The 19,292-nt window shown below is 48.9% G+C and overlaps 4 protein-coding genes across 4 annotated transcripts, besides 2 other annotated features; all 4 read left to right on the top strand.

Annotated features, from left to right (window-relative positions):
* Nucleotides 1-19,292: part of a sequence feature (sequence corresponds to BAC RPCI93-12O16) that runs on past both edges of the window.
* On the top strand, nucleotides 322-6,915 carry Tb927.8.800 (hypothetical protein, conserved; the record flags this gene model as incomplete). Its single annotated transcript, XM_841824.1, has 1 exon — nucleotides 322-6,915. The coding sequence occupies one exon, from the start codon at nucleotides 322-324 to the stop codon at nucleotides 6,913-6,915; it is 6,594 nt and encodes a 2,197-aa protein (XP_846917.1).
* Nucleotides 8,450-12,349, top strand: Tb927.8.790 (hypothetical protein, conserved; the record flags this gene model as incomplete). The annotated part of the gene is made up of 1 exon (XM_841823.1): nucleotides 8,450-12,349. One exon carries the CDS (start codon nucleotides 8,450-8,452, stop codon nucleotides 12,347-12,349), a length of 3,900 nt encoding a protein of 1,299 aa, XP_846916.1.
* Tb927.8.780 (hypothetical protein, conserved) lies at nucleotides 13,146-16,223 on the top strand (the record flags this gene model as incomplete). Its single annotated transcript, XM_841822.1, has 1 exon — nucleotides 13,146-16,223. The coding sequence occupies one exon, from the start codon at nucleotides 13,146-13,148 to the stop codon at nucleotides 16,221-16,223; it is 3,078 nt and encodes a 1,025-aa protein (XP_846915.1).
* On the top strand, nucleotides 16,722-18,641 carry Tb927.8.770 (hypothetical protein, conserved; the record flags this gene model as incomplete). The annotated part of the gene is made up of 1 exon (XM_841821.1): nucleotides 16,722-18,641. One exon carries the CDS (start codon nucleotides 16,722-16,724, stop codon nucleotides 18,639-18,641), a length of 1,920 nt encoding a protein of 639 aa, XP_846914.1.
* Nucleotides 18,239-19,292: part of a sequence feature (This region contains some repeats that are probably misassembled. Ns were inserted at two locations where misassembly is suspected.) that runs on past the window's edge.

Genomic DNA, 19,292 nt, shown 5'->3' with positions numbered 1-19,292 from the left:
TGTTAGTTAGTGAAAAGAATCAAAGGGAAATTCATCCAATCATCAAAAAGCTATAAAACCACCATCGTTAGGTGTGTAGTAGACTAAGAAGGGGAGGTAACCGGAAAGAAGATAATTAGTAACAAATCAAAGGTGGAAAACAAGTATTGGCAGAAATTTACTGGAAACCGCCCTTTAAAAAAAAAAAAAACTCCTAGGCACGCTTCGCGTCACTCTTCTGCAGAGGTAGACGCAAGGTTTTTAGCACTTGGGACAAATCTTTGTTTGTTTGTGTGGTATTATTTATCGATTGTGCGTGGAAATTTTGGCTGCCTTTTGTTGATGCAAAGCGATGAGAGATCCTCCGCGGAGGTTTCATTGGCCGTGGGTGACGCGACAGATGTTTCAAAGAAGAGAAACCTACAAGAGCAGTGGCTGTTGCCGTATTTAGACCGTTGCACGCATCCCCGCCTACGAGAGGCGATTGAGCGTGAGGACCGCATGGCTATAGAAAAGGGCATGCTATTACTGCTGGCATTCGGAACTCCAGAGGAGGTTGCGGGTAGAATTAATTCTAACAACGTGGACGAGCAGCGGGGTGAACACGGAGAGAAGGGATCATCCTGCTCACGCTTTGGCGTCGCTGATGGCACGGGAACTCCTGTTCCACTCGTGCCTATATGCAGCTCCCCACGGAACGAGTACAGTGACTGGTCCGATGCCGAAGACGAATTAGTGTGTCGTTGCACATACTTTAGGAGGACATTTACAAATAAAAATTTCTCGTACAACCTCCCTCGCGACGTGCAACGCAACGTCGTAATCTTTCTCTATACGTGGATTGTGAACTGGGACTTCATGATTCGTAACGTGAGCGCGTGGAGTTCTGTTGTGAGTTGCTTTTGCTCAGTTGTTCGTGGGCGACGCAAATATGCATTGAAGCACCCCGGGTTTTCCCTTCCGTGGAAACCGCTCGTGGATATCGTTCACTCACTTGTTTTCGAATCATCACGGTTGTCTCGTATTCGGTTCTACACCCATGTAAAAGCAGAAGTTGCTGAAATACTAGCAAATTTGTGCTGGTGTGCCTCATTGCACTTTGATGGCGAATCCCTAAATGGGTTGTGGGAGATTTGTGCGCCTTATTTCTCCCAAGACAGTGAGCAGGCGGTGCAGGCGCTGTGGTTTTTATATATTCTTCTACCAATTCATGCTACTTATGATCGTGTAACGGGAAGAGCGCTGCCTATGACGGAGCGTATTGTGCGTTTCTTGCTTGTGGATGCACGTTATTGGCAGCAGAGGTCAGGGAGTTGGCTCATGGTTTCGCTGGACATTGTGTTTAAGATCTGTCGAGAGCGTGCTGGAATCATGGACCTTGATGAATACGCGGAAACATTGTTCAGTATGATATTGAGCGTAATGAGACCGCCCATTAGTAGCAATGATAAGCCGGAGCGCCTCGTTTCATCTGCATGGTCTTTTGGCGGCCGCAAAGTGCTGGAAGTTAGTCAAGGTCGGTTTATGAAGATTGTCGGGCGCATTAGTGAGGCACTACCTTGCTGTACCACCTCACCACTATGGAATCAGCTGCGTCGGTTTGTGTCTTCAACCAGTGTTTTTCTTACACCTTGTGCCGTTGATAGTAGAGCACTGGGGCACTTGTTGTCGTTTTACAACACCTTCCTGGAAACCGCTTACTTGCGGGTGAAGCACAAGCACAGTTGGTTGCTAACGGGTGAGAAAGATCCAGGAAATGGTTTTGTCATTAATGGATATCGTTGGAAGCGGGAGACCGTCGATTCCCTTGTCGAGATTGTGGCCCCCGCGATTATCCCCGCGTTATACCACGGCCACCACTCTATTATAAATGCAGTGGGGTTACTTACGCTTCTTTCACCCAAAATTATGCAACCACCTGCCTTCAAGTACGTTGAAGCTGGAATTCGTGGATGCTTGGAGTCACCCCTACAGTGCTCTGTGGCCCTCAAGTTATTTACGAAGACCCTTTTGCCATTTAGTGAATGCAGTGAGACCCGGGAGAGTTGTCGGACGTTCCTCAGTGAGATACTTCCACTAGTACCGCAGTGGATAAATTGCAGTAGTATTCAACTTTCTAATAGTGTGCGAGAGTTCTTGTTTGCCGTCTTTACTGTTTTAAATCTAGACGAATTATTGGGCAGTGAAGTTGCTGAGTGTGAGTTTGCTGTCAGCGTTGTGGAACAACTGTTTCATAGTGCTAAGCGGGGAGATACTGAAGACAGTGACGCGGATGTTCTGGCGAGTATTATAGATTCTCTTTCGCACAATGTCAGTGACGAAGCTTACAGTGATTGCTTGAAGAAGGCTCTTAAAGAGGCGGAAACGCAGGTGAAAAACTCGCAGGTACCCTCTGTAGGTTGCCTGCTGGAACCCCTTGCTCGGCGTTCTCCTGAACGCGTGATGAAGTGGGCGATTGCACGGTTGTTGCCGCCGCTGCGCAGTGATGTGAATACGTGCAACGACGAGGAGGTATTGTGGTGTTCGTCTTTATTGTCCAGCTGCGTTTGCGGTGCTGGATTAGCCTGCTTTCCTTATCGTTACGAGTTGCTGGACTGCATTCAAGCGCAACTTTTCTCGATAACTAATCGAAAGCGGCGCTGCTGCGCTGCCCTACTTTACACGGCTGTTTTCTTCGCCTTTTCTGAAACCAGGTGTGTCGGTGTCCGAGCTGTGGATTCGTCACTGGTACGGGGCGATCACATGATGGAGGAAGAGTCATGTGCCGCTGAGGGCGACTCGGAACAGAAACAAGATAAATCTAGCATGGGACTGTATCGTTACTTTGATGTGGAACCTGTGTGGCAGGAACCATCGGAGGAACATGTTTCGTTCCTCCATGAGGTTTATCAGTTGTTTCTGACGGATCTCACAGACATTATTCAAAATATCGAGCACATTAGGGTCCCCAGTCGTAAGGAGGCTGCACGGGGCCTGCGTGCATTCCTTCCGCCTCATTTGTCCCCTAGTTCACATCACGATAGTGTGAACGAAGGTCTGAGGGAAAATGGTGGGTGTGTAGACGATTCAGTGCGTCAGTTGGTATCACATCAGGCACCGTCGGCTCCTGACGCTGAGGGCAGCCACGACGTCGTCACGCCTCATAACGTGCTTTGCGGTGCAGTGTGCTGGTTGGATACCGTTTGGGCCGTTAACTGTGAGCTGCGAGTTCAGTGTGCCACGGACGGTGAGACCAACATGACGCCATGGCACTATAAGGACCCTAAAACTCCATGGCCCCTACACGAGGTTTCCCCATCGCTTCTAGAGAAGTCTACAAGGTTAACGGAGAGCATTCACAGTCTACTTTTGGATTATGTGTTGAGACGTGTGACAGGTGGCGTGGCTGATGAAGCTGTTATTGCTACCGTGTTGCGACGCGATCAAAGTTTGTTGGTACGTGGTAAATTGCCGCTGGATGTTGCCCACACAAAAGGGGTTGACGTCGATACGCTTTGCTACGTTCTTACACTCTTTTTTCGGGAAATGGGATTAGACACCCGAACAAACATTCCCAATGATTACACCATCCCTTTTGACGTGGAATTCAAGCACTTCTCCGCAATTATAGTGGAGTCGGAGAGGCACCGCTTCTATTTTCCAGCCCTTTTCTGGCGACTGCGATCAGAATATCTCCTCCACTGCCGCCGCCAACAGAATCCAATGGTTGTTTATCCTCAGTACCTTGGTGACACCCTCTCTATCGCGTACTCATTGCTGTTTTCACCGTACCCAGATGTCCGAAAACATTGCTCTTGCATTCTAAGAACATATCTGCCATACCTCGGTTTCGATGGTTGTCGCCAGTTTCTCCTGCGCCATTTCGATGTTTTGGAGGGTATAATCGATTTCGTCAGACAGGAAGGCGATGTTTGTAGTGGAGAGAAGAACAGCATATGTGATAAGGAAGGACACACTGGACCAGGGGAGGAAATTTTACAAATTGAGAATTGTAGCAGTGAGGGCAATGATTCCTGCGTGGAGGGTGACCGTGGCAGTGATGCAGCAAAAATATGTGACGTTTTTTTTGTTGAGGGGTGTACTGGTGCCGAAACAAGTCAGAGTAAGAGTGATGACCACGGTAAAGGCTCCGCGCTTGCCAACGCATCTGACGATATCGCAACGAGCGGTGTAGGCGAGAAAGGTTCTCTTGTGCAGTTGCGAAAGGCGCTGAGTGGTGCAATTATGCAAACAGTAATAGGTTTTTCCTTGGACGTATATCAGCGTGACGCATCTTTTATTCGGCGTATGTTTGAAGTGGGATTAAAAATACCAGACCAGCTTCGCCGAACAGGCAGCGCATGCTCCTTATATGGGGACCGTGCTGCGGAGGTGTGCACTCCATTCCTTATTGAACCCATGGCGATAGCGTGTCTTACAGATGAGCTGTTGCCGCTTGCAATGAAGTGCTCACATACGGCACCGACGTTTGCTGTTCAGATGCTGCGTACCCTCTCTTGTAACCACATCCAACTACATTACGAGCTTCTTTCACCAGCTTCCATTGCAGCGCTGTTCAAACTTACAGTGGACATCTGTGCCGAGACGCGTCGCTCGGCGTTCTCTGTACTGCGGGTGGTGCTATATTCGTTAAAAGAGAAGACACCCAAAGTGAACATTTTGATGCGGAAGGGAAGCATGGAAGGTGAAGATACCACCTCTTTTTTTAGCAACAGGTACAGATTTTTACAGGAAAACCACACTTCCTTTAGCCTCCATGGAAAAATGGGGTTGGTATTCCCCCCTAAGTCCATTCGGGTGGACAGGACGTGCGCTCCCCCAGATATATCTGGCGATGGCGAAGTATTTACTGTACCTGACAATGAGGTGCCTGGGTTAAGGTTGCGCATGCAATCTTTTACCACCTGTCATGAAGAGAAGGATTTGGCGGAGAGAAGGATGGTGCGGCAGGGGCTGAAAAATTTGATTTCTAAGTTGGCGGGAATTTTGGACGATAACGAAAACACGTCGAAAGGTGCTCAGGAACAGGCATCAGACACCGACGATTCGGTGGGAAAAGTCTTAGTCAACGAGGCTGCCATCGAGAAGAGAATCCGAGGGACTTGGGTGTGGAACGTGCTGCTAGCAAATCGTGATCAAACCTCGTTTTCAGTGGGACTGGCGTCTATGTGGAGGTCTTTAGGTGAAGCCGCAGGAGTTGAAGAGACTGTGAAAAGGTACATACAGGTTGCGTACCTTTGGTTTAGTGACTACATGAAGCTTGTGCAAAGCGAGAGTAACAGAAGCAAAGAATACCCTCAGGAGCTTCCGTGCCTTGTTGACGTAATCGTTGCTGCAATTTGTCTCTCCAAAAGAAACCCTAAACTTCGTCGGGAGGCGCTCGATTGCTATGTCAGTATGCTGCTACAAGCATGCAGTAACATCCTCTTGTCACATACGGTGCTCATGAGTTTCATTTCAGGTCTTGGTGCACTGTACGGTAAGGTGAAAACCCATGATGTTTGGTCAATGTACGAACCCTTCTTTGACATGCTGACACCACTGGATGATGGTTCCGGCTCCCCCGTGAATGTGACCTCGGGGGTACGTGATTCAGATAGCGTAGAGGCAAACATCAAAGTGGCATTTACTGGCGTGAAAAGAGGCATATTACGGGCGCTTCACGTCATCACGAAGCTGCTGGACGTGTTTGCCGCTGATGTTAACATCGTGCTGCTGCCTAAGTTGTGTCGGTGCATTTTGGACCGGAAAAAAATATTTCTGTTTAGTGATTCAAACGAGATTCGTCACTACGCTGCGACTTCACTAAGGTATCTTTTGCGTCTCTCTCTGTATCAAAGTAAATACATTCCTTCTAACAATTCGGCGCAGAGTGTTGTTTTGGACTTTCTTCGTCAGCTCAATTGTATCGTCAGGTTGCAGGTATGCTACCCCCCGACGGTATTAAACTCTGGTTTCCCTTTTCAGGTGGCAACAACATGTATTACCGCTGTCAATGCGAATGAAGATATGTTGGTGGTAAACAAGCACCCAGTGGCATCTGACAACAAAAACCACGGCAACACCAGTGATGTTTCAACAACCGCTGAACAGGCTGGGTTAAAGACATTAACCTCCATGTGGCACAGTCCACCGCCTGAGTTATTTAGTGTGATGTGGATGGAGGCAATAACAACTGCAACTACAGCTCTGGACGGCGCTTCACTCGATAATGACGATTTTGAAACAGTAGCACTGTCAACTCTAAGTTCTTTCGCTTTGTCACGGCAGCGGAAGGATGTGATCCAGTCAGTAGTCAAGTTTTTATGCGATGTCCTGGAGGGAAATTACCCTTTTGGGAAGACGCGGAGAGCGAAGGTTGTTCTTACTCGCGCATTTTATCAGATGTTGCTTATGAACCTTCATCGAATTGGAAAGTATGAGACCATGCGTAGTGTGTTCAGTGCCTGCGTGGGGTGCATGTCACACGGTGATGGGGATCTTCGTGCCAACACCCGTTCTCTTTTGGCAGTTCTTTCCAGGGTGGCATCTATAGAGCAAATTAATTCGCTCGTACAGCAGTGTGCCAAAGAATTGCAGGAATATTCGATTTCTTCAGATCGAGACACCGGTGGTGTCGCAGAAGAACCACTCCCAGCTGTAATAGAAAGGGAAAATAATCGGAAGCGACGCCGTGCAGCGCTTGTACGCTGTCTGTGTGCATTCCTTTCTTCAGATGTTGGCCCCATTACACCACATGTAAAGTTTCTCATGCGCAAGTTAGCTCCTTTAGAGCACGACGCCATGGCTGAGGTGCAGCGGGAGGTGAAAGTAGCATTTGAGCAGTGGTGGAAGGCTCATGCTAATGGATGGGAGTTGTACCACCGTGAATCCTTTACACCAAAGGAGATTGAATTGATTATGCCCCTCATGAAGATGCCAAAGTACCTTGTCTAGTTCAACGCGATTAGTGTTTTGCTATAGTCAAATTTGGTTTAATAATGTTTTAATTTAATTCATATTGTCTTTTTATCTCTTCAAAGGGGATGTCGACCGGCGGGCGCTGAAAGGGAGCGGGTGATTGTTGTAAAGGCACATCTTTTTTTTCTTTTTTGCCTTCTGGCATCTTCTCTGATGTCTTGTTTGCTTTTAATGTTTAATTTTTTTTTTGCTATTTTATTCTTACTTGCTTCTTCCTCTACTTCGGTTTACTTCTAAACATGTGGACGAACTGTCTCATACAGAAAAAACAACATGCCATGTGTGCGTGTACTTGGAGGCTGCAAGGGGGGAAGTTAACATTTTTAAACAAACAAAAATGATCAGTGCAGTCGCTTTTTTCTGCTTTGTTCGTGGACATTCCGGGTTACGTTGTGCACTTCGCGTTTCTTAACGCGTAGGAGGAACACCATTTTTAAGGTGTGTGCGAGAGGTTTGGAAATTTAGGGAGGTAAATTAAAAATTAAAGGGGAATGGGGGGCGGGGGATCATAACGCGACACGTTTTGTTTGCTGTAGCAAGCAAACCAATTGAGTTTTGATGCAATTCATATACATGGAACATGCATTCCTCTGTGAAGAGTGTGTTCGTGGGAAAGCAATGCCATTAAAAATGCCACACGCTGCTGGTAGTATTTTCTTTTTCTTCCCTTACTTTCCACTATGTATTGCTCTGACTGCAAAAGTGACTAACTAACCCCCGTTTCTCACGAATTTCACAATTTGAGAAATCTTCTGCGTTTTTTTCTCTCCACACCACATCTCTATATCGGAAGTGGAACTGCGTTATTTGGGTTAAAATGTGTGCGTGTATATGTACGTTTTTTTATGTATTTCTAGAGAGGCCTTAAAAATGAAAAAATGAGCATCTCAGCTCCGTATCGCATGAGCGCGTGCGTGCCGTCGCCCCACTGCGTTGAGCTTTCACCCCTCACGTCTTCGCTGGCCTTGGCACAGCACACTTCACCGGTGTGTTTTTTACTTTTTTACGAACCCGATCTTCTTTTATTAATTTAATCACCGATCCCTTTTCCCCCATTTTTTTGTTGTTGTTGCGGTAAAATCAATGTCTACATTCCACTACCCCTTTCATTCTTACCAGCTGCTGTATGACTTGCCGACCTTTCTTTCTTTGGTGCACTTCCGTATTTTTATTCGCTTGCTTTCTTTTTGTTTCGTATCACTTGTGGTGTAATGGTCAGTAGCCTCACGCCATCATCAATAGTGGTGGGAGGGGAGATATTTAAGAAAGAAGTGAAGGCGGAAGAAACGGGACCAATCCACCCCCTAAAAAAAAGAGAAATATTATAGTAAAAGAAATACTTGTGAGGAGAAAGGGAAGGGAAAGGGGAGAAGGGAGGGGAGGCAACCCCACGTTTTACCCCGATTGTTTGAGTGGGCCCGGAAGGGCTTTTAGTTGAGTAACAAACAACTTGGCTGAATAAAAGGAGATAGACGGAGTGTGCGAGTGAGTGGGAGAGTGTGGAGAGTTAATGACAGGCACAACCGAAAACCACGATGAACAACATCCACTAACGTGTTTTGAGACCATTTCGCAGATTCCCACGCAAATGGGAGGATCCACACGGCACACTGCGTCAACTGATAGTGAAGACGGTGGTTCACCTCTCATCTACTTCGCGCAACCCAATGTGAAGGATGGGGTAAAAAGATTGATGGACATTGCTGTCGAGTTCAACGGGCTCCTCACAGACTCATCAGAAAAGTTGCTGCGCTTGCGGCGGTCACTGAACAGTACACTTGAGATCTTAAACACCAGCATGAAGGGGCTGAAGGAGATGAGGCGCCCTTCCGGGTGTCTCCCCAGCATGGTTGTGGCTGGTGCAACGGAAAGTGGAAAAAGTACCGTGGCTGATTTTCTCCTTCGCTGCGCAACATGTTCCTTTTCAGACGATTCTCCCATGACCAAGAATGACGATAGCCCCGCTGTCAATACATGTGGTACAGTTAGTTCTCCATACACATCGATGTCTCTGCAGGAGTGCTCATTCCGCAAGGGCAGCTGCGCCTGTAGTACCACTAACATAAGTGATGCGAACGCGGCACAGAACAGCAGGGCCAGGGCGGCGTCCACTAAACCTTGTCGTGTCTCCATGGATCCCCGAACAGAGAGGAGTTGTATGGCATCACCCCGCATCCTTTACTCGCCTGGCCGCTGCACCATTCCTAGTGCTGCCAGCAGTTTCCGTGTGGTTCCGCGAGATCCTGAAATCGGCGCACCGCAGTGTCAGACACCGAGTGTCCTTCCTTCGCTGTGGACACAGGAACGAGCACTCCGGAGATTTGAGTATCCCGAAGACGATTCTAAAAGCGGAACACTTTCCCGCGTTGTGAACTTTTCGCATTTGTCGTCTTCTAGAGGCCGAAGACAGCGTGAAGGTGATACATTATCCACTTATCAGGCACCCACACCGGTACGAGTCAGCACAATCAGACCTGGTGCATATGACGTGACTATTCAAGAACGCATTTGCGCCTTGCAGAAGAGCCCTAGGAAATCGCTAATTCGAGACAAGCCTAGCCCGCAGCGCCGTTGCACGCTACCCATGTGTCCCAGTAAATCATGGTGCTCGTCCGAAAAGTTATATGCCTCGTCCATCCACTCTTCCCAATCAGGTGTTTCCCGTAGCTCCCCGTGGTTGCTGAAAGAGTTAGCGAGTGAAGTCGTTTGGAGCGAGAGAGGGGCCATGTCATCGTATCAACTCCCCGATTTGTTACTTGGTGACGGTCTTCTGTACACTGTCCCCTGCGAGGTGATCGGCACGCAGCACATGGTGGAGTCTGTTGGCAACTTGTTTTCCCCCTTCACACAACGCATCGATGATGACAATTCCTCTGAGATGTTGAGTAGCAGTTTCAGCAGTAGTCGGGCGGTTAGCAAACACGAGACGCACCCCGCTCGTGAGAACCAATGGCAAAGCATGGAAGGTTCCAGCAAAGAAAGTGAGTCACAAAAGATTCGTCAGCTTATTGCTGATATGACCTTTTTTGTGATTACCTTCACCGATGCAGTGCTCATGCGCGAAGCTGGTGCTTCTATAAACGATGTGCAGCTTATCCAGCGCCCGCCTCCAATGGCCTCTAGCATTCCAGAACTGATTGAACTTTTTCAAGAGAATATGATGAAACTTTTTGGTGTTGCTGTCTCAAGTTGGCAAGTGATACCGTACAGTGGTACCGTGAGTCATGCGACGCATTCTGTGCTTTCCGCCCTATACAACGACAAGCTGCGACGGCTCAGCCTTGCAGCGGCCGAAGAGAAGCAGGAAACACCAGCGAGAAACTCACAGAACAGAGAACGCGTTCCATCCCTTTCCCCGTCGGCACTGACGGAGTCAGACGCGGGCGTCGGTGGTGGTGGTGTTTCGCGCAGCAACGATAGGAGTTGTGAGGAAGAATCGGCAAGGACAGCGGTGGAAGCGTACTGTCGCGTGGTCTTCGGCGCAAATTACGGAAACCGGAAGGAGCAATTACCGCCACAACAACTGGAGCAGTTGGTGCTATATGATGCTGTGAACAGCATGTGGAATAAATCGGGTGCCCAGCAACTGCTGCGCGCTGTGCGGGTTTTCGAAAAGAACACAGAACTTTCCGTTTTCACTCGGGTTGCCGTCTCTCTCGTAATATGGTGTCACCAACTGCGTACTGTGCTTGTGCGGGCACGTAAAAGTGCGACACGACGCTCACGCAGCATCCGCATGAACTTGACAAAGGTACAGAACCTGGACAATGTTGTGAGAGAGGCATTGGGGGGTTTCAAAGAGATCCCAGCACCTCGGGTTGTGGTTAGAGATTTTGAAACAGTGGTGCAACGAAAGTTCAAGTCTGTCACTGTTGCGTTTTGGGGGAAAGTATTAGATTTGTTGGATGAGGCATATGAAGACATGAACGACGACCACTTAACCAAGCGGAGGCCTGTCGTGAGAAGGTGCCCGCTTCCATCAGGTCCTTCAGACGTGTCGCTTGCTGTACGCAAGCGTTTGCTTACAGAGTTTAGGGATCTTCATCGCCATTTCATTAGTTTGGATTATCGAAAGCAGATACAGCAACTGAGGGCGATCATTGCGGAGCAGGCGATGCGTATTCGCAACGTTGCCGCTGCGAAAACGAAGGAAACAGTTGGCGCGAGGCTGGAGGGTGCCGATGCGGTAGTTTTGGAGTTGGTGGCGGAAACAAGAAGGGAAACAATAGGGGGGTTTGCTGCCACCAAAGTGTCTGCCACCGCAGAAGATATGAGGCATCATATACCCTACGTCGAGGATAATGCAAGGGAGCTCAAGGTGATAATGGAGCGGGAGTTGACGTTGCGTTTGTCGCGTTTTAACACTGAGATAATTAACTATTTGATGCAAGAACTATCTGAAGCAATACCTGATATTGCCCAGGTCTGTGGAGCGCAACGGGATGTGATGGATTTGAAGTTGGTACAGTTGTTTGCGCTACTAAAGATGCATGAATGTTCTGATCGAATAAACTGGAATGCACTTGACTCGAAGCGGGAACAGCTAGCCAACTGCAGTCTTTTGAACATGCAACCGCTTGGAAGTTTGGAACCGTTTGTTACTGGATTACGCACGTCGGTTGTTGAGGATCAGATTATGCTGATGTTGGTGGGTGAGGGGTTCTTTGGCACAGATGAGGTAAAGTGTGGTGGGCGGACGTTATCGTACCTTGGCAAGTGCGAGAATAGGATATGTGCTCTTCAGAGAAGGGACTTAAGGCTAGCTATGAATCTGTCTTGTGGACGACCGCTGCAGTCCCACTTCCAAAATGATGACCTGCTATATACACCTGCGAAACCTGAGGACCTAATCTCCTCGCTGGGTTGCTGGACGGATAATATCACGAACGTACCACATGACGAAGCAACTTCCGTTTCCACGGCAATTAGTGAAGTAACTTCGTTCTCCGATGGTAGTTGTGATGCCCCTGGCAATGAATCAGCTAAACAAAATCGACTTGAATCTGACTGTCGGTGGAGTAGCACACACCCTTCGCTGAATCCGTTGTGGTTCATTCTCGCGGTCTGGCAGCAAACGCTCTCATCCATGACTTTTCGTCCATGGTTTCAGCTGGACGGCGTGAATCATGCCACGCTGTTAAGTAGTGTAGGCACCCTCTTTACCTCAAGTTGTGAGGGCCTTAGGGCACAATTAAGGGGAGAAGTCCGTCACCTGGAAGATGCACTGCGTGTTGAACACCGAGAGAAAAGCCGCGTGGAATCACGGATCCTTAAAGCCTTGCGGCGCTTGAGTACCAACGCAGTCACCGTAGCGAATGATTTTACGCGGCTGCGGAAGGGTGTCTTTGTGTCTGATGAGGCGTGCAAGGTGAGGGAATCCAGCTTTTCTGATCCCGCAAAATACGTTTAGTCCACCTTTACCTGAGGGATCTCAATGAAGGGAGTGGGAGTTTGAGAACATCTGCTAACTATTGCACCAGGTACCGCATGGCATGGCGGGGGAAAGGAGGAGGGCAGCGTGACCGCATTATTAGTTCGTGCAAATATGTTTTATTTATGCCACAATCTATTTATCTTTGTCGCTTTGTTTATTTGTCCGTTTATGCAGGCACACATGTATATATAAATATTTGAATGGGTGCCCCCTGAAAAACCCATCAATTCCACCCCCATCCTCACTTTTTGACAGCTCCCTTTCTACGCGGATGTTCGATTCCTCGTTGTACTTTTTTTTTCTTGCACGCGCCGACCCGTTTCATAATTTCCTTCCCATTAATGATGTTTCTGTTTACTCTATGTAAGAATAAACCATACAAAAGCTGAAGTTATATCCTTTCTCAGTGGCTCTTGTGGTGCATATGACGCCCCCTTACCACCATTCACTATGAAATGTGAAACCCTCCCATTTTCTTATTTGTGCTCACATGTATTGTGGTGGGGATTTTGCCCGTGACCCCTTGCGGACGATGATATTCTATCCTTTTCCCCACGTCGCTTCCTCACTATCCGCTCCGACAAATTCATTCGACTGTTTTTTTTTTTTTCAAAAAAACCCAATGCGGATTTACCGTTAATCTAAGGATTCTCTGTCAAAGGGTAGCGGCGTACAAAGACGTTCTGAAGGCGAAAATTCTGCAGGGTGGCCTAGCCGGCGGGGAACAGCCGAAAGGAGAAGGTGTGCTGAAGGTGGACGAGGAGGAAACAAGATGGGAGACTGCGTTGCTTCACATCCTTCCGGCAGGTTTTTGCAGACGTATACTTCAGTTATGCCACCTATGCTTCAAAGTGATGTTACTGCTTCGTCCATTTTATCTTCCATTTTGAATAAGCCTATGCCACCCATTGGAATGCAGGGCGAAAACCTACCGTACCGTATGGCGTCCGGTAGCCGGCTGGGGTTCAGCAAATGCGTTCTCTTTACCCTCGGCACGGGAACTTGTGCCGGTTACTCGAACGTAGGGACCCCTGAGGCCTTACTGCTTCAACGTGAGTTTCAGATACGAGATGAGTATAACCAACTCTGTCGTGCAGAGGAGGCTCGTCGACGTATGGAAGAAGAGCGCACTCGGCGATATGAGCGGGAAGAGGAGCAGCAATCGCTAATCGAAACCGCCAGACAACTGGAGGAGTCGCGTGCGAAACGGGAAGAGGAACAACGACAGCGTCTCCTTGCACAGGAAAGGGAACTGGAAGAATGGAAGCACGAGCGGGCGAGGGAGTTAGAGCGTGAACGACGCCGGCATATTGAAGAGGAAGAGCGAATGCGTGAGCGACAACATGAAAGGGCAATGCAACGGTTGCGTGAGGAGTCAGAGGTACGAATACAAAGCCAAAAGGAGATATCGGAGTGCCACAACGTTGTGGAGCAAACCGTGAAGAGCGCGACCAATGTGATGGTGGAGCGAATATGTAATGAGATGCGTGAGCGCGAACGCGAATACCGAGCGGAGGCAAACCAGCTACACCAGTCCTACAAGAGCGAAATAGCCGCACTGCGTCACGACATAGAATCCAAACGGCAAATGATAGCTAGGAGTGAACAGCAAGCTGCAGAAGCACGGGAAATATTTTCCCAGGTAGTGAATCAACTAAACGAAGTGCGACAAAAACAGGAATCTTGTTCAAAATCACGGTCGTCAGAGGAGGCCCTTGCAGACGTGCATCGGAAGACTGTGGAAGTACTACAACGTACATTTGAGGATGACAAGCTGAGCATGAAACGGTGGTTTGAAGAGGAACTGCGGCGCATCAACAATACGCACGAGAGGATGCGAACTGAGGACGAAGAGAGGTGCAATTCACAGCTGAGGATGCTCGAAAGGACATTGGAAGAACAACAGCAACGGCAGCGAGAGGCTGAAGCGGATATTCAGCAATGGAGGACGAAGGCAGCGGCAGCAACAGCGGCTGCTTCAGAGGAGGCTCGGCTGCGAGAGGAGTTGCGTACTGTTAGGAAGCAGCTACAAGACGCATTGGCGTCCCAGCAACGTTTGGAACGACGTGCTACGGATTCCGAACGGACAGCTGGTGAAGCACGGAATGCACTTCACACTTTGCAGGGTGAGCTCGAGTCATTATCGGCTAAGCAGAGTGCGGAATTACGTGTGTTACGTGAGGAGAAGCAAGAGTTAGTTGATGAAATTGCACGTGCCAAAGCGGCCCATGAAGGTGAGATTCAGCGTATGCGTGGGGACATGCACAACGCTGACAGCACTGCAGCACACGAACTGTCCAGAGACTTTGAATCGGTTTACAAACGAATGAATGAACACCACGAAGAGGCTCGCCGGATTTTAGAGGGGGAAAAGGGACAAGTGGTGAAACAACTTCGTGAGTCTGAGAGACAACTGGAGATGACAAAGCGGGAGTTAGCACAACAACGAGAGAAAATTGAGGAAGTGAGACGTGAAAGCGAGCGGATGTGGAGTCAGCGCCTTTCGGAGAAGGACCGTACCGCAAAAGAACTTCAAGGTGTTGTTGAAGAGTTACGGCGGGAGCAATGTGGTGCTGCACAAATTACGGCGGAAAACCTAGGACTCAGGCAACAACTGGAGAAGCAGCGACAGGACTTTGAGGCATCCTTACAGTCCAGGGATCGCGATATCCAAAGACTTCGTCACGAACAGGAGGAAGCACTGCAACGTGCTGCAGGAATAAACGAGGGGTTAAGTAACTCGCAGCGAATGCGTGATGAAGAGGAACGACGGCTGAAACGTCTTCTTGAGGAAGCAGCGATCAGAGAGAAGGAGTTGCAAGGTGAGGTTGACGATGCAAAGAAAAATTCCCGGTCCTGGAAGGAACACTGTGAGCAGCTTCAGGCTCAAGCAGCTGCTGCCCTGTCCGTTGGTAATAGTAGCATGGAGGCATTGCTTCGCGAAAAAGATTGCGAAGTTGACCGGATGAAAACTGAACTAGCGCGCCAAACTAAAGAGAGAGAGTCACTGACCCACCAGTTACTGGAAGCTTGCGCAACTACTAAATCATTGGAAAAAGAGCTCATGGAGAAGCAAACATTAATTATGAGCTTAAATTCAGATATTTCAACTCTGAGACAAGCGGTGCAGATGAAGAGTACGCAGGTAGAAGGGAACATCGTTCATCTATCATCAGCCCCGTCGATTTCTGGAGTGGCGCCGCAAACAAGCCCGATGTCCGTTAGAAGCCGCATTCTTGCTTCTTTGTCCCCACCGCGAGCGCAAGAAATTACCGTCTCGAAAAATACGTTAGATGTTGTGAAACCCGCAGCGGGTGTGTCACTTGCAACTCCTCTCTCAATTCAACCAGTTGCAGTCAACCCACCCCCTAACAAGCAAACACCACTGCTGACGCCGCTGGCTCCCACGCTCTTGACAAGGGAACTCGAGAACTCCTCAGCTCCGTCTATTCTGCCCTTGCAGTCACCTGTGCCAGTGGCACCGCAGCTTAATCCGGAATCTGTTGGAGGCTTGCCGACTCATTCGACAACTTCTCCCCCACAGGTTCAAGTGGTGCCGGCTACACCGAGTCGTTTGCCGCTCCCTCCACAGGTGTCACCGCAGCTATCGACAGGTAACAACATCGTAGTTGCTTCTAATCCCGTAAATTTGCGACTGGAGCAACTGCCCACACCTGTTCCTTTGCCGCCTGAAATTGCAACGGCCCCCCTGCTCGTTTCTGCCGTTGGTGGCGCGGTTGCTGCGGTTCCTGCCCCGGTGCCATTGCCTGTACCGCCGTTGCTCAACAGCAATGTAGCACCACCAGTAAACACAGATTTCGCTGGGGTTGCGGTTGCGCCAGTTGTGTAGGTTGCAGCCGATGTTTTATCAGTGAAACCGCAGAAGCGCACTGTGGTTGCACTCGTCGCCAGGGAAATGGGAAATGGAGGAGTAACATGATGCACAACCCAGTGGCGAGACGGTGAACCAACACTGAACGTCTTTTGCTGCTGATCCTCCGTTGTACCTTGTACTTTTACTGTATTTTCAATAAATTTTGCTTACTGCTGCGGTTCAAGGCGCCTTGACGCGTGAGGTTTAATGTGTACCTTACGCCTACGAACATATCTACCTACCTATATATATATATTTGTATCTTCACTAAAATGTGTCAATGTCTCAACTACACAATACCACTTCGAGCGAACAAACCATTTTCTTTTTCTGTGAAGGCGACAGTAAGTTACCTTCACGCGTGTATACTTTAAATTTTCTGCACGTGAGGCGTAGCATGAAAATAGAGTAGTAATATAAAATATCTGTATCGTGCTGAAACTGAACGAGCACGAGTAGTTGTCCCTACACGATATGAATGAGGGGAAGGGTACGTCACATGCCACTTCTGAAATGACTAAGGATACCGGTGGCGAGAGTGTTGTAGAGTTAGCACGGGGGAATAGTAGACGTAAACTTTCCCCACGTCCTCGCCAAGAAGTTGCCGATGCACTCCGAGAAGGTGTCGGCGGCACCGTGGAAACGCCAGATGAGGAGGAGGAGGTTTTCCTCTTTGACAAAATGGTACGTCAAACCATGAAGCCAACCCTCACCCCGTTATTTGCCGTTAGTTGGTGCTGGCCCAAAGTTTCCGAGGAGAGCGTTCCACAAAGGGATGCTGAGACTGACCACTGCCAGTGGGACATAGGTCCTACAACAATAACTGAGCTTCGGGGGGATCCCCGTCTTCGCAGAGGGAATCGTTTAATAGCGTTGATTATAACCGAGGGACGACGGTTTCTACTACCGTTGATACCAGAGAGGCGTGAGGACGATGATTCGCCTGAATCAGGTGTGTACTGGCAAGTACCTACGAGGCCGTACGAGGTGCAGCTATCGCAATCGCCGCGTGCCCAATTAGTTATCGGCACGCTGCAACACGTAGAGGAGGTAAATGATATGGTACGCCGTTTTGCAGAATCGGGCAGCCAACACGACGATAACGTGTCGCTGACCACCGGTGAACCGATAGCGGAATCGGAGGGGACGTTGCATTCCCCCCTAGGAACTTTCTCCTTCAGTTCTATCCCCTGCCGTTGTCTGTGGTTGTACCGGATTCCTAACTGTGTTGTGGTGTCCCTCCCCTGTGAAGAGAGGTTGGTATTCATAAATACGGGGCCTGGTGTTGAGTGTAAAAGTATTGCTCCGCGAGTGCTGGCAAATGTACTATCGTGCGTTTCCTCATTCTCCTTTCCACGTCATGTTGTACCACTGGATGTTAACGAGATCTTTGACCGGCCTTTTGTGGTTGTTGGAACACTTCTACACGGCGTGCTTGTCGTTCATGTGGAAGATTGCGGAATATGTACGGGTATAGTTCACCATATTCCACTAACGGGTCTTGTATCATCTATCTTTCCGGTGACTCGTCTTGCTTCGGTGTTCCCTGCACGACGTAACAGAGGTGAGGAAATTAGTGAAACTTCTGGTGCTTATTGGCTAAAGTCAGGTCTCTTTTCGCAGTGCCTTGACGGGGTTATCATTTGCTCTTCCCCGTACGAAGATCGCGCAGTCGTAGTGAAGTGTGCGTCCGCTACAAACGGTGGTTGTGGGTATGAGTTGGCACCACCCAAGCGATTTTTCTGCGGCATTTCCTCCGCCACCTACACTTATTCGAGTGTAGGTACGGTCGTTGGCACATTAGATGGAAAAGTCATGAGCGTTTTGGCGAGCACAGAGCTAACAGAGGATGGCAGTGGTTCGAAAAGCTACAAAGAGTTTAGGAGGTGCAGGCACTCGGCGGCCTACGATGCCACATGTCCCGCCTTTGTGTGCACCGTTCTAGCACGGAACATGACGAGTGGGGCGCTAACATTCATTTGTGAGGGAGGACCGGTTCTACAGAAGACTTCGCACACGAAATACCAGCGAAGTTTTGTGCGTCACTGGCTATGCCACAGCACAACTCTTAATGAGGTTGTTCTCCTTGACCGTAACCTACAATCATATGCCGTACACAGTACCGTGCCATTGGGGCCCCCCGAATCAGATCACTTTGACGAGGAGGCACCCGACGATTTAAGAAGAGAGACGGACCAAAACACAGATAACAACCGGGAGCGAGAGGAGGGGAGCGACACCGCTAATGTTCACTTGGAGAACGGCAACCGACCCCACCAGCCATTAGAGAATATCATCTCTGGTCTCTCTTGGTTGTTGGTCGAGGATGGTTTCCTTCAGGTAATAGTTGCCCACCACAAAAATTGGCTTTCCACAATAACGTGGAAAACCTGAGGGAGCATAGATCAAACGCGAAAATAAGTGAAGGTTCGTCATTGCTCCGCGAAAACACCAACAAAACAATAGAAAACTTGTATTATGGTGGGACCATCCCACATTGCAAGATAATGTAGTGTATAAATTGAAAAGGTACGTACTTTGGCCCTCCACCTCTTGTCCCGCTGAAAGCACAGCATAGTACACTGCTGTTTCTAGAAAAACGAGACGGAGAAGGTTTCCACAGTAATGATAAGCTAAACCATAGTTTGAATAGGTGGGGACGAAAATACCGATGAAAGGCGTTCTCTGAATCATGCGGATCTCCGCCACCAAAGATGCAAAGTGGTTCGGTTACATCTGGTGATTTCCCTCAAAAGTAGACAAATTACTGTCACCGGACCTTCCCGTTTCTTCACCACCCACCTTAGCGTGCCGTATTTGTAGGTGAATGTTAACTTTATGAGGAACCTCCTTCTGGGATGCTTCGCCGACAACAATAGTCACAGAGTTGGTGTATATAATCGCAGGCGCTTAGTTTCCCAACAGTACGGATGAAGAGAAAGGCAATATTCACTGTACGTCGTGGGACGATGTGCGTGGCGCAAGAGATCTTATCCACTCCCTTCTGCCAGAGGTTTGCCCACCCAACAGAGGCTGTGCGAAGGT

This window comes from Trypanosoma brucei, chromosome 8, assembly GCF_000002445.2.
Source record: "Trypanosoma brucei brucei TREU927 chromosome 8, complete sequence".
NCBI classification, from domain to species: Eukaryota; Euglenozoa; class Kinetoplastea; order Trypanosomatida; family Trypanosomatidae; genus Trypanosoma; species Trypanosoma brucei.
This window is presented reverse-complemented; position numbering and strand designations above follow the sequence as displayed.